This window comes from Diabrotica undecimpunctata, chromosome 7 (genome assembly GCF_040954645.1).
Source record: "Diabrotica undecimpunctata isolate CICGRU chromosome 7, icDiaUnde3, whole genome shotgun sequence".
In the NCBI taxonomy this organism is placed as follows: domain Eukaryota; kingdom Metazoa; phylum Arthropoda; class Insecta; order Coleoptera; family Chrysomelidae; genus Diabrotica; species Diabrotica undecimpunctata.
The window spans coordinates 160,004,649-160,019,264 of NC_092809.1; the positions used below are offsets into that span (position 1 = coordinate 160,004,649).

The following is a 14,616-nucleotide window of genomic DNA, read 5'->3' on the forward strand; positions in this document are numbered from 1 at the left end:
AAAAAACGACGATGGTGATTCATATCCCATGAACATGCGTTGTTATGTGTTACTAAATGGTTTTCCCGTTTTTTGTCTAGGTGTCTAGGTGTCGAAGAGGATCGGAGAATTTATCTCGTACGAGGCAATGTTGCCGATTTAAGCGTTTTATAAGAAAGGTTTTGTAGCAGTATTGCGACTTGAAGTATGACCAGCATTGACAGAAAAAGTGGAGAAGGATAGTGGATATTTTAAGCCTTGAGCTCCTGAGACCTAAAACTGCTTTAGATCTTAATCCAATAGATTTTTTTTTGGGATTTATAAAAGATTGTATTTATTCTGTGAAAATAACTAGCGCAGAACAATTAAGGAACTGAAGTTTAAAAGCTACTAATGCACGTCAACAGAAACATTCGATTTTTCAAAAGATTTAGTATTCACTGTTAAAAAGATGTGGAGTCTACATATAGGAATGACAGTCATTTTGAATAGTTATTAATTAACTTAATATATTTATAAAAATGTAATATTGCTTTTAAAAAACTGGCTGTATCTTCTAAATGACTAACACCAACACTTTCACGGCCAACAGATGCTATTTTAGACTTTAGGACCAGGAACCAGATATCGTAAAACATAATGAGATAGGATGTCTGTGGTGGAGGTGGTCAAAAAAACAGCCAGAAAACTGCAGAGGTAAAAACTTGTTAAATAGTACCCTAAAACTTACAACTAAAATTTTACAAGTGCTAATAAATCAGATGATAAGTTTAGCAAATTAACAACAGCGTTTTCGTAGTGGAAGATCGTGTACTTATAAGAACATATAGAAATAAGCAGCGGAATAAGACAAGGGGATTCATTGAGTCCCATGCTCTTCATAACACTATATGGCAAAACAGACACATTAACACTGAGATGAAGTCAACAATTTATAAAGACTGTGTAAGACCAATAATGACAATCAGAAACAAAACCCGACACAGCCACAATGAAAAGGCTACTGGAAACGGCATAGATGGGGTACTAAGAAGAATTACAGGAAATACGCTGAGAGATCGAAAGAAAAGTGAAGACTGAAGTGAAGAAAATGTAACGTACAATGTATAAATGAATTGACATAAAATAGAAAAAAAGATTGCAATAACCACATAAGCAGAATGGAGGAGATCAGTGTCGTCAAAATAGCAATAGATAAGTCACCAATCGGCAGAAGAAGTATCAGACGACCGCGCAAAAGACGAAGTGACAACCTTCCATAGAGGTATTAACAAGCAGAATTGCTTATAAATGGGAAGAAGAAGAAGAAAAAAGTTAAAAGGAAAAGATTTGGAGACCATTTCTAAATATTTCAAAAATATTTCGCTACTTTGGTTTTATTGGTCAGGACACGGTTGAAAATAGGCCAAATCCAATTATTTTTATCTCTAAAAGTCGTGGTATAATTAATGACACCCTCTCTGTATCTTGTTTTGCGACTATTTATGTCAGAATCAACGTCCTAAATATGACTATAGCCTTAACAATAGACCCATGGTCTAATAAATGAAAAATCTATTGTAATATATTTAAATACCGCATATTTGTTACATATTTTCTTAGTATCTAACATGTCTCAATTCTGGCTTGTGAAATAGAAGACCACCTATCGATAATTGTAACTCATATTAGCATAATATTATACCGTTTCTAGATATATTAATCTTAACAGCTAATTTATGCCAAATGAATAGGATTTATTCAGCAATACCATATAAGTATATCAACGCACCCTACCGTGCTAGTAATTAAACTATACTATTTAGTTTGATTTATATAAACGCCAATTTAATTTATAGTGAGTTGGATTTTGAGAGCTGGTTTTCATTGTAATCCTGGAATTCTTTATATAGCCCAAGCGTTCTCGCACCACAATGTGAGATGGGTGTGCGGAAATATAGGAAAAGAAAGAAAAAATACGACACCCTAGTTAGACACCGCAATTATACCGCGATAATTTTCGCATTTCAGTTTATCCCATTTTATATAGATTGGGCATATAATCTAGGTTTTCCAGTCGCTAGGGATCGTTTCATTATTCCAAATCTTGTTCATCAGCACATCAGCAGATGCATTTGTCTTACTAGGTTTCGCCACCCAATTTATATAGCTCAGAGGGGACGTTGTCAATACCTGGAGCCTTGTCATTCTTGTGTGCTAGTATTGCTTGTTTAACCTTTTCCATCGTCGGAGGTTCTATATTCTCTGTGTCTTCCTCAATGTGATACATGTCCATTTGCTCTTCATTTCTTGCATCCCTAGGAGAGTTTGGAAATACGTTGTCCAGACTAATTTTATTTCTTTTGGATCATTAATTACAATACTAATCAAGAAATAATAAAGCCTACTATCCCTAAAGAAGTAACTAAAGTAACGAAAAATAATCCCAACAAGGCTCTGGATTTCACTTAATAAAACAATAGACCAAATACACCGCATAACAAATATTATAGAGATATCTCTAGAAGAAAATAAAATATGCTCAGCTAATTTCCTAGACATAGCAAAGTATTTTTCACTTGTTCATAAATCTCAAAAGATATCTTTCCATTTAGTATGTTCACCTTATTCCTCTTCTTCTACTAGTGCTATAACTCTTTCTGAGTCTTGGACTGATTAACAACGTTCTTCTATTCTACCCAGTCGGATACGTTAATTCACCACTGCATAATGTTCATGATTTTCATCTAGTCATCTGGTAGTTCATTTTTTACTACATCGTCTATCCACCTTTAACAAGGCCTTCCTCTTGTTTTATTTCTTTGGTGTTTCTATCTCTGGATTATTTTTACAGCTCAATTATCTGGCATTCTTTCTAATTGACCAAGAAAATTTAGCCTTTCTGACTTTGTAACAAATCTAACGATATCTGCTCTTTGCATTAATTCATCCAGTTCACAGTTTATTATTATTGTTCACCAACCATCGCTACAATGGGTTGGTTCAAATATCTTTCTTAATATTTTGTCCTCAAATATTCTCAATTGCGCTTACAAAAATATAAATAATCACCCAGTTAGACTAAACAATAGAATCGTCCCGTACAAGCAAACAGTTAAATAACTAGAACTATATTTTGATAGTAAATTAAAATGGCAGGAACAAACCAAGAAGAAAACTGAAGAACTAAATCTGAGATACAAGAAATTATATTAGTTATTAAATAGAAGCTCACAACTTACAATCAAGACTAGTATGGTCGTATGGTCTACATATATAGGGCTGTACTACTGAGAGTAATTATGCTTGCCTTCAAAGACTCTAAAACCAAATTCTAAGGAACCTAATCAACGCTCACTAATATATCAGCAACAAATACCTACATCGGGAAATCCGTATAGTAACAATTAAAGAAGAAATAAAGAAGATTTTCAAGGGTCAACGAAAGCGACTAAATAACCATACAAATATAGAAGTAATAGAACTGCTAGATAATCCAGACCTAGACCGCAGGCCAAACATACTAAGCCTTTTGAACTTGCTTGTGTGATAGTGATAAATATACATATAAATGTCAGTTTAAATTCAGACAGAGAACATAGTCACAATAGTGAAGTGTGCAACAATAGTCATTAGATTCTAAGATAAACTACTGGGGATACCTAGGAAGGAAAGTAAAGCAGCAGTTTAGGCTAAATATAAAATGCGTTTATCATAGGATAAGAAGCATTATTCCTTTAATAAATTAAAAAAAATTGATCTTCCTGTACAAAATCTTTTTACCATATTCTCTAAAATGCATTCGGTTTGTAGAAGATACACTATTCAAATATATATATATATATAACTATTTAATTTAGACTTTTTAATTCAGTATGATTTTTTCAACTCATTTATATTAATTTATTTAATTACAACTAATTGTGCGAAAACAAACTGAAAATTAGGAACCAGCAAATGAAAGTGCGAAATATCTGCTCTTTGTTTAAGAATCTGATGGAATTTTTATGTCTAAATAATTGCTGTATCTCATATTTGTATTAAAATTAGCTTAGCATATCTGATGTTAATACAGAAAACATTGCATATGCGATAATAATTAGCAATGATTAATATATCTAATCATGTTGTAATAACTGTAAATATATCACGAAGAAAATATATCATCTGTTAAGGAAGTATACAATGGTAATATTAAATCTTAAACTATTGCATAACAAATTCTTTAGATTTTATAATTATGTCCTAATACAGGGTATCCAGAAACTCTCTATACTGAGAACAACTGACTCACGTTGATCTTCTTTTTTTATTAATTAGGCCCATGGCTGGTATTTTTTGAGAACATGTCATGTATATTATATCGTTATTTCAGAAATGACTTGTTCTTCTTAGCACGTAACTATATTATCTAGTCTGCAAATACTTTAGATTTATTCGTTCCTACTATACTTTTAAGAATGATCTGAATATAGTTTATATAAGTTTTCTTCGTTTTCTTAAGGGTCCTGATATCGCTTTTATATTATATTTCGTTTTCAGCCATTGAAATTAAAAAATTAAATGTGAAAAAAAAAGAAAATGAAATTAAAAAATTAATAATGAAAAAAAAATGTATCTTTCTATTCAATTTCTCAACTCTTCAAGAATTAATAATTTGCCGTTAGGTTGGGTAAGATAAGGTTCAATTAAAGTGGCTGTTCCCTTTCACTCGATTTAAGAGGTCTATTTTGTCGTCTATTTTTAACAAAGTCTATTTTGGCCTTAGGCGACACTTCTACGAAGTCGTTGGGGTCTAAAGGAAAAGCTTTATTTTGTTGATTATTCTTCCAAATGGAAATTCCATGTAAGACACTACTATCTGCTTAATCTAGTATTACTCTTAGATATTTGACCGCATTCGCTTCTTTGACCGTTTCCCATACAAAGCGGCCATCCAGATGTTATCTAGATTTTGTCTCATTGTGAAAGTTTAGTACTAATTTACTAGGATTAACAGAGATTTTTTTCTGTCGCACCATCTAGTTCTTTGTTCTTTGGAGTATGATGGATACAACATTATCATATTTTACCATCTTACATCTTACCGTCAGAATTTACCGTTAATAACCACTGTCTATTAATTTTTTTGTTTTAAATATCAAGTAATAATAAGTTTATTTTGGTATGTTTATATCGATTTCATCCAGATTTTCGACCGATAAGAATATAGACACAATCGGAAAATGTAAGATGTTTGAGGCCTGTCTAGGAAGTCTACATATAAATAGGTGGTACAATATTGGTATGAGGTGGAACAATTATGGACGGCAGAACCGACCCCGTTTTTCAAATCGGTGTGTATATGTATATATGTATGTATGTGTGTGTGTTTGTGTGTGTGTGTGTGTGTGTGTGTGTGTGTGTGTGTGTGTGTGTGTATGTGTGTGTGTGTGTCTGTGTGTTTTTGCGCGTGCGTATGTGCGTGTGTGTGCGTGCGAGTGGATGTGTGTATTTACGGGCATCTGACAAAAGTCTATTTATCACAAAATGGTAAAATCTAGTGAATACTGTTACGTCAGCTCGCTCGCTATAGAGCCGCCATCTATATAGATATGTTCCGCTCCCATAGAATTCCAGAACAACGGTACAATATAAATAAGAGAAATTCAATTGTAAAGAGTTAGTCTAATAAATATATTTGCAGCGTGAAGTAAATAAATGTTATAAATTAAGTGTGTTTTTAGTGTTAGTGTTAGTGTTAAAGGACTGTAAATAAATTAAAATAAGTGTTAAGAGACTGCAAATAAAGATAAAAATAATATTACTATATATTATAATACTTTTTAGTAGTCAAAAAAAGACGTTTAATTATATATTTTTATTAAAAAATTTCGTTGCCAGTAGATTTGTAATACTCCTCAATAGCTGAATATTTACAACTTAAAATTTAAATACTGGTTATACTATAAGGTGCAAGGGAGCACCACGTATCGATATACTATTTATAAAATCAGCTAATCTGTATAACATTATTAGAATGTTTTAATCCAGTGAAAAATTAATTTTAATTTAGATCCTAGTCTACATTATTAATGCCATTACTATTTTATTATGTAACAGAGTATCTATTATAAACAGATTTTTATTAATTTCTTGTACTATGCGTAGATAATTTTTATGTTTCTTAATATTGATGCAAGTTTCCTTAAGATTTCTTGTAGATTTTCCTTCTTATTCAAAGACTGTTATTAACATTGTTTCGTCAAGTATTTTTAAATTCTCTAGTGTGTTTTATTTCTGCTCTAAAAACTGTTCTTAACCTTCACTATAAGATAATAATGTTAACCGGTTTAACAAAACTTTTATAAATTTATTTACAGGAAAGGGAAGAATTTTTATACTTTAATAAATATTGGTAGTTACTTCTAATTTCATTCACAGTATACAGTTCTTGTTTAATAAGTGCGTTAAAATACTGTATTTTACAATGGAGCGACTTCATTTAAATTTGGACGAAATGAATATAGACCAGGTCGAATCTATAAAAAAATGTCTACATTTGTATGTGAGAGGTGGCATTCGGATTTTTACAGAAATAATTAGGTGATAAATTCAGTAATAATAATTGACTTTTCTTCGCCTTCGTCGGGAATATTAATGGAAAAATGAAAATATTTAAAAATTATTAAAATCATCGTTTTTTTCTTCAACTTTCCTTGTTTAAAACCGTAAAACGATTTATTTTGGAACAAAGTCGTAATAAAATAAAATACCGATAATTAAATTTTCTATAAAATGCAACTGACTAAAATGCTTTACAATGAAAAAAGATGAAAAATAAGCTTTTTCTTATTCAACGTTATTGGTTTTTGTTTTTCAACCACTCAGGATGTTAGGATGTTCATAATTCGCTTAGAAAATCTATATAGTACAATAAAACATTTCGGCAAATTTCAATAAGTTCGACAGATTTTGTATAACAATTTTGCAATCTAAATAAAAAAAAAAAATTGAAATTGCGCTGTGGTCAGGAACAATTTTCAATAAATTCATTAAAATATTCTTCTTAAAGTTAAAAAAATACTTCCCAAATTTTCATCATGTAATTCTTAATAAATTTCATTAAAATTAATAGCAGTACCAATATCTTTTTCTTCGAGATTAGTAATATTGCTGAAATATTCTTATAAAACTAATTTTCTTTAATAGACTATCAGGCAAGAGCATATCCGTAGTTTGTATTGGCTCTAATCCTGTTTTTCCAGTTCCCAGCCCCACTCTTTGGTCCCACTATTCATTACCATGTCATTTCTGAACTTTGTAATAAACTTTATAGCTGTGCTGAGCAGCTGCAGATTTAGTCAAAGGAAGCATGCTTAAATTAATTTTGTTTTGCACTTTCCGTTTTAAATCTTATATACCTCAGTTTAATTAAATGTGCTTCAATGCCTCTTTTACTACCATTAAGGACCGATATTATTTTAAAACCAGCACTTTTTATTTGGTGTTGTGAAGATACTGGAAAATTGTAGACCTTAGCTTCAGTCATTAGAAAAAATTAGTTGTAAGTGTTTGAAAGAATGTTCCATGTTCTAAGTAATGTAAATGCATTAAGCATGGTTTGAATTGCACTGATTATTGCTTTAACTCTCACAGGTCAACTTGCAAAATTCATCTAGTCTGACTTCCATTTTGTTGTTGATGTTTTCGATAGTTTTTATAATATTTAGAAGAACTTTTCTATAATACGGAAGATGTATTACATCTTTAAGTCTTAGTCTGTCAAACGCTTTCTTTAAGTCAATCAGACACAGAAATGGTGGTCTATTATACTCTAGTGATTTCTCAGTAATTAGCTTTATAACGAATATTACATCTGTACACGATCTTTCACTACGAAAACCCTTTTGTTCATCTGCTAAACTTATCCTCTGATTTATTAGTACTTGTAAAATTTTATTTGTAAGTTTTAGCGTAGTATTTAACAAGTTTATACCTCTGTAGTTTTCTGGCTATTTTTTATCTCCTTTTTTGAATAGTAGAATTAGGTCACTCGTTCTCCATTCTTCCGGTATTTTATATTGTTTTATAATTTTATTAATTAATGTTTATTGTTCTGTTATTGCTGCTCCACAATATTTCAGTAATTCGTTTTTTCAAACGAAATAAATATTTTTTTGAAATACATGGAGATACGAAACATAATTTAGTAGGAACAATTCTGTAATATGCAATATCCGAAACTTGATTTGGTAAAGATATGCTCCGATACATAAGAGAAAGACGATTTCTTAAGATGATATAATTTTGATAATTTCTCCTCACGAATGACATGAGATTTTTAAGATTGCTGTTATAAAAGTGTACACACAATACTACTTTAAAATCGACACATTGCATAATGCTAAAACTAAGAAATGCTTTTTCTGGATTAATTGTTATAATAACGAGTATTAATTATAAAGTAAATATAGTTATGCATGTACTATGGTGTATCGAAATGTATCAAATTTTGAGTACACGAAAAATCTTACGAATTATGTACTTTACTCCCATTATACATCTGCTATTACTATTATTATTAATTTGTTTTAAACTTGTGTAAACAACAAGCATTTATAAGTTATTTTATAATAATTTACTTACAAAATAGCACTACATACAATCATCATTCAATAAACAGTTGGATGTTTGCATCTACCGATTTAGCCACGATCATGCACTTAATTTTCTTTAAATTCATCAAAACTTAAAGATTATATTTAATACAAAATAATTAAATCTGGGCAATATTTGAATTTAGGCCAATAGCAGATATAATGTGCTATTCCCGAATAAGAGAAATTACCAAAAATAAGTATAATGTGTATATATACAAAACCAAAGAAAAAAGTATTGATGTAAAGGGAGAATATTACAATGTACTTAAGGAAAATAAAGATTGGTACAAGACATTGATAGCAAAAAAACAGTAAATATGATGAAGGAACAATGAATGACCGAATGTTAATATATTGTTTTATAAAGGAAAGAAATTCAAAAAGGAACATGAAGATTATTATTTGACCATATATTAAATCAAAAAGAATAGAACTGTGAAAAGATCAAGAGAAAACTATTTACTTTGTGTTTTCAAATACACATAGTTTATAATTTTTAATCAATGTATCTCATCGTTGTTTAATTCAGTAAAAAGTATTAATGGTAAATCATATTAGTGATGCATTTTAGATTGATTTCAATAATATTCATAGTGGATAATAAATTTATCACGACATTATAAATTATAATAATTAATTATTTATGAAACTTAATCAAATATCTAATTACAATATTTAACGATCTCATTAAATTGACAGAAAAAACGTCTTAATTGTTTATCTTAAAATTTAATGAAAACCTTAATTCAATTTTAAAATACATTTTAAAAGGAAATGTCCTTCTCTACACAGATCACGCAATGTAAATTTAAAACTAGGTAGATCTAGGTAGATCAATGTGATAGATAACAAATCAAATTAATCCTTAATCGGATCAAAAAATACGAATATCTAGACAAAGTAGCAAAAAACGAAGAAAATATGGACACCAAAAATGAGGTAACCAACATAAATATGTAAATTTTGAAAGCGTTTAAAATAATGAACTATAGACATATATCTCGCAAAACAAGAAAACAAAAAACAAAATAGGTTATCGATGGAAGGCAACTTACTTCAACTTCACTCGCAATAACCTTTTCTATAGGGTGGGGTCGGCTATATTGGACCGGCTTCTAAATTGGACCTTTGCAGATTAGACCAGAACCAACTAGAACTACATCCCGAAACCTATTGTTTCAACACGTGTGTAGCTGTAAACAACGGTTGAGGAAATATTAATGTTTTCGTGATTATTTAACTTCCGATAAAAAGATACTACTGCTTACCGTTCAAGCAAGTAATCACAAAATTAATAATATCCTTATTTCTCAAGATTCATTAAAGATGCCATAGCTTAGGAATTATTTTATGTAACCTCCAAATTGGTAGAACCCGTTCTGGGTGAAATTTGATATTGTTTAGCTTTAGAACAAGGTTTCCTAAATTGGACCAGCAATTGACTTATAAATTGGACCGGTCCAATTTAGCCAACAGTATTGTAAATTAAACCAGTCCCATTTAGTTCTTGATAGATTTATTTTTAAAGTCAGAATGTCGTCACGTGGCAAATACGGCATGTGGAGCACAGAAGATTTAAATAGTACCATTTTCGCTTTTCGTAATGGTTCTTAATGAATGTGCAAGTTTGTTTGAAGTACCTAAAGCTACACTAAAAAGACATCTCGAAGAGAAAAACAAACGGGTAAATAATGCAATTAAAAAAATGGGCAGGCTCACTGTATTTAACGAAGAAGTTGAAGCAGAATTGGCTAAACATATTTTGATTTTCGGGATGGGCATACGAGACGTCCTCAAACTGACAGTTGAATTGGCAATAAGAAACAATTTGAAACACAATTTCAACACAGATAAACGTATGGCAAGCAAAAAGTGGTATTATGGCTTCATGTCAAGACGACAGCCGGCGAAAACATTAATGGTAAGGACTGCAGGATTTAGCAAAGCACGAGTTGATAAATTTTATGAACTTTTACAAAGAGTGTGAGACTGTGAAGAGGAAAAATTGAACAAGCGATCATTATGACACGCTTCTTAGAAATAGAATTGTTCCTGCCCTAAAAAACAAGTTTGGTGTCTTAGCAAGACAAAGCCTCAGCTCCGTTTCCGAAATTACCATTAAACTATCGTCAACGTTTACGAAAGAGTTTATTCTTGATCTTCAAAATATTTTTAAAGTCATATTTACGTTGCTAAAATCAATTCTTAATATATCACCATCATTCATATTAACCATAGCACATTTTTGTAATGTTATAGGAGGTAGTTTAAAAGATAACTACGTTTTTTTATTGATTTCGTAGCAACATTAATGGCCTGTGTAATTGTAGACGGACACCATGTATAATCTCAATAAATGACCAAAAAATAACAGTCTACGTATTACAGATGACACAGCTCTTCTTACAAATAGTCAAGAAAAGTTAATTGATCAGTTAAACATATCAAAGACAAAGATCCTGATAGTGGATAGACTACATAACAATCATCTAATCATAACCACGATTGATCTGGTAGATGCGATCTAACAAATTTCGCTGTAGAAAAGATGGCCAAGATATGGAAAGACTCTCAAATTTCACGAACTCTAAAATGAGGTTAATCAACTGCTTAATATTCTGAATACGGATCTCAATATTGGACCCTACGAGAAGTGGAAGAAAGAAAGATAGACGCCATTGAAATGTTGAGTTGGAGAAGAATGTTAGTAATTTCGTGGACTGACCACATGACAAATAATTTAATTTTAAATGAGTTCAAGGCCAGCAAACTGCTATCCGGAAAAGTTCATCTTCAACAATTAAAAAATACATTGGATATTTTATGAGAGCAGATACAGAAAACAAGGAAAGACTTATTATCCAAGGAAAGGTAGAAGTCTGAAGATCATGAGGAAGATCCCCAACAAGATGGATGATTGATCAAATTATAGGAATATGCAAAAGACCTATGCATGACGTAAAAGAAATGACCAGAGACAGAGATCTTTAGTTGTGATAGATGCGCTTAATGTCCTGCTACCTTGTTGGAGGACGTCCTCAATTACGATAAACATCGTGTCTAGGTCTCCACTGTGAAATTTTCTTTGTCCTTCCTCCATCTCTGACTCTGGCAACATGTCCTGCCCAGTCAGTTCCATTTCAGCGGTATAATTATTTTAATTGCGTCCGAAACACCAGTTTTGCTCCTAACTATTTGATTTGAATCTCTGTCTCTGAGGGATATATTCAACATTGACCTTTCCATTGCTCTCTGTGCTACTTTCATCTTATTGATTACTTTTCTAGTAAGAGTAAATGTTCCGAGTCCATACGTTAGAACTGGCAGTATATTTGATATAGTCGCAGTTCTAACGGTTAGAACTGGGGATATAATTGATTAAAGACCTTCCTTATCAAGCATATGGGTATATCTGATCTAAAATCTTCTCAGTTTTCCATAAGCTGTCCGTGTTAGTCTTATTCTCCTGTTTAAATCTGTTATTTGATTGTCTCTTTCTAATTTAATCACGTGGCCCAGATTCTATACAATCAATCCTTAACAAAAATAAAAACTGGGATACCAATAACAATAGATTTGTAACATTATCTAACTTCAGGGATTGAAGCAAGGATGTTACCTGTTCCCCAATATATTTCAAATATACCTCGAAAGCGCTTTAAAAAGATGTAAATAAAAATATAGAACAATATAAATTAAACCAAATACTTTGCATTAAAGGACAACAAAAATTTTTTATATTAGACGACATAACCTCGTTAAAGCACTGCTACAATTACAAACATCTATGTACATTCTATCAATATTTCGCTCGAAGAACATTAGACAAAGCCACAAAAGAAAGAAAGAGCAAATTATGGGACCAATCCATCAGCAAAGGAAACAAAGAGGGGATTTATGTGAATATAATGAAAAGTCCTCATTATCAATCATCTTATCAAATCATTGTATCCAGCTGTGAGGTATGCCCATTTAAACAATTATAAAAAAGAGCAATACGAACAGATCAAAAATCACTGTATTATATTTAAAATTTGTAGATTTTAATGATAAATAAATAACTAGAGCTGAAAGGGTAAACTAAAAGTGTTAACATTCTTTGTAAATTTAGATATTCCGAAATTTGAATAAACATATTTATATTTGTATAAAACCGACTTAATACAAGAAAAAGTAAAAAAAAAAAATAGAACAAACCTCGTCATCTCCGTGCCAGTAAAAATTTCTTTTACAAGTGTTAATTAAGTCCTGTTAAATTCGCGCCGCAGATGTACGATAATAATCGAGAGTACCAATGAGTACCACAAAAACCAGCGGTAACGCGCACCAATGCAACACCGTTAAGAAGTGATTAAGGATTAAACTCATAGACTGCCTTACCGAAGAACTGTCACTTTCTTTGGTTTTCGCAAAGAAAGATTCAACCCCTCCAACACGACTACCATTGACTGAAACCCAGAACACAGATTCATGTGTATATGTGTAACAATTTGAGGGTCATACAGATTTTTAAACAACTTTCTATGTTCATGTTATTGTTTCGTGAATTTATTTCATTTTCAAGACAGACAAAATCTTTGGAGATTAAATTTTACGACGTTTGTCGTACGAAATGTTTTTATAATTGATAATTAAAATTTTAAACACGGTTTTATTTTTATTAATTAAATTTACTGGACCTTAAATAAACGTATATATAATAGACAAATATAAGAGTAAGAATAAAAAAAGTACTTGTTGACTCATTTGGAAATAATATATAAATATGTTTGGATTGGCTGGAGTCAATAAAAAGTTTCCCACATCTCGATTTTCATTTCATCTTTCTTATTCATAGTCAATGTCTCACAGGCATACACTGCCACTGGCCGAATGTCTGTTTCATATATTCGAATTTTTGCTGCCCTACATACATTTTTTGCTTTTAGAATATTGTTTAATGAGTCCATTTCTCTACTTCCTTTTAATAGTATTTTTTCTATTTCTTTTTCTTCTTCCATTTTATTCGTTATTGTTACACCCAAATACTCAAACTAGCTGATATGAATTTATTGTGTGTTTTCTGTTATCTCACCACGCATATATACTTTGGTTTCCCTTCATTTTATATACAACCCAAATTTTCTTGCTTCATCTTCAAAGTTCTTAAACATGTGTTCAAGTTTTTTGTTCTTGTTAAGAGGACTACATCATCTGCATACGCTATACATTTCTATTTATAGTGGAAAATGGTACCCCTAGTTTGCATCTTAATGTTTCTCAATATTGCCTCCAAGACAAAGCTAAACAGATCAGTAGAAAGTTGTCTTAATTCTCTTGTAACCGAAAACAGATTTGACATACTTTCTTCTATGACCACTCTATTGTTTGTACTTGTTAGCGACATTTTCAATAATATTATCAACTTTTTTGATATTCCTAAATTTTGTAGAACTTTATACAACAGCCTGTTTAAAATCAATGAAGAGCATGTGAAGTCGTAGGTTTTGTTTGTAACTGTTATTTTGTATCAATTTTAAGGTATATATTTGATCTACTGTCGATCTTCTTGGTCTAAACCCTCCTTGGTATTCACCTACTATGCCATTCTCGTATTTTTCCAATCTATTACGTTTGATTTTTGCTAATTGTTTGTACACAACCACATCCAGTACCGCTATCCCTCTGTTATTTTCACAAAGGGTTCTGTCACCTCGTATGTATTGGGCAAATTACGGCATTACTTCATCTCTCTGGCATTTTCTCCTTTCGCCACACTCTCAGTATCAAATTATATAGCTTGCAGTGTGACCCCTCCTATCTTTAAACTTTCCGCTGGGATTCCATTCTCCCTGTGATTTTACCGTTTTTAAGCCATTTTATTGTTTCCTTTATTTCCTGTTATGTTGGTTTCTGTTTTATTCTCTGTTTTTTTGCCTGCAGATTCTTTTAGCTTCTTTCCTTTTCGTTTCCTGTTCCCTGTTCTCTCTTCGCTCCTGTATTGCCCAAGCAAACATTAGCTGCTTCGCTGCTTCTG

General features: G+C 31.3%; 1 protein-coding gene across 2 annotated transcripts in view; it reads right to left on the reverse strand.

The window, feature by feature from the left end:
• The window catches only part of cysu (peroxidase homolog), a 79,257-nt gene extending 66,170 nt beyond the window's left edge, over nt 1-13,087 (reverse strand). The window contains exon 1 of one of the 2 annotated variants that reach the window (XM_072538638.1): nt 12,981-13,087. In XM_072538638.1, coding sequence (XP_072394739.1) covers nt 12,981-13,072 — 92 coding nt within the window. In that variant the 5' untranslated portion in view covers nt 13,073-13,087. Of the gene's footprint in view, nt 1-12,797 lie in introns of both variants that reach the window. The other variant, XM_072538639.1, reaches the window with a different exon arrangement.
• Nucleotides 13,088-14,616: the final 1,529 nt, after the last annotated feature.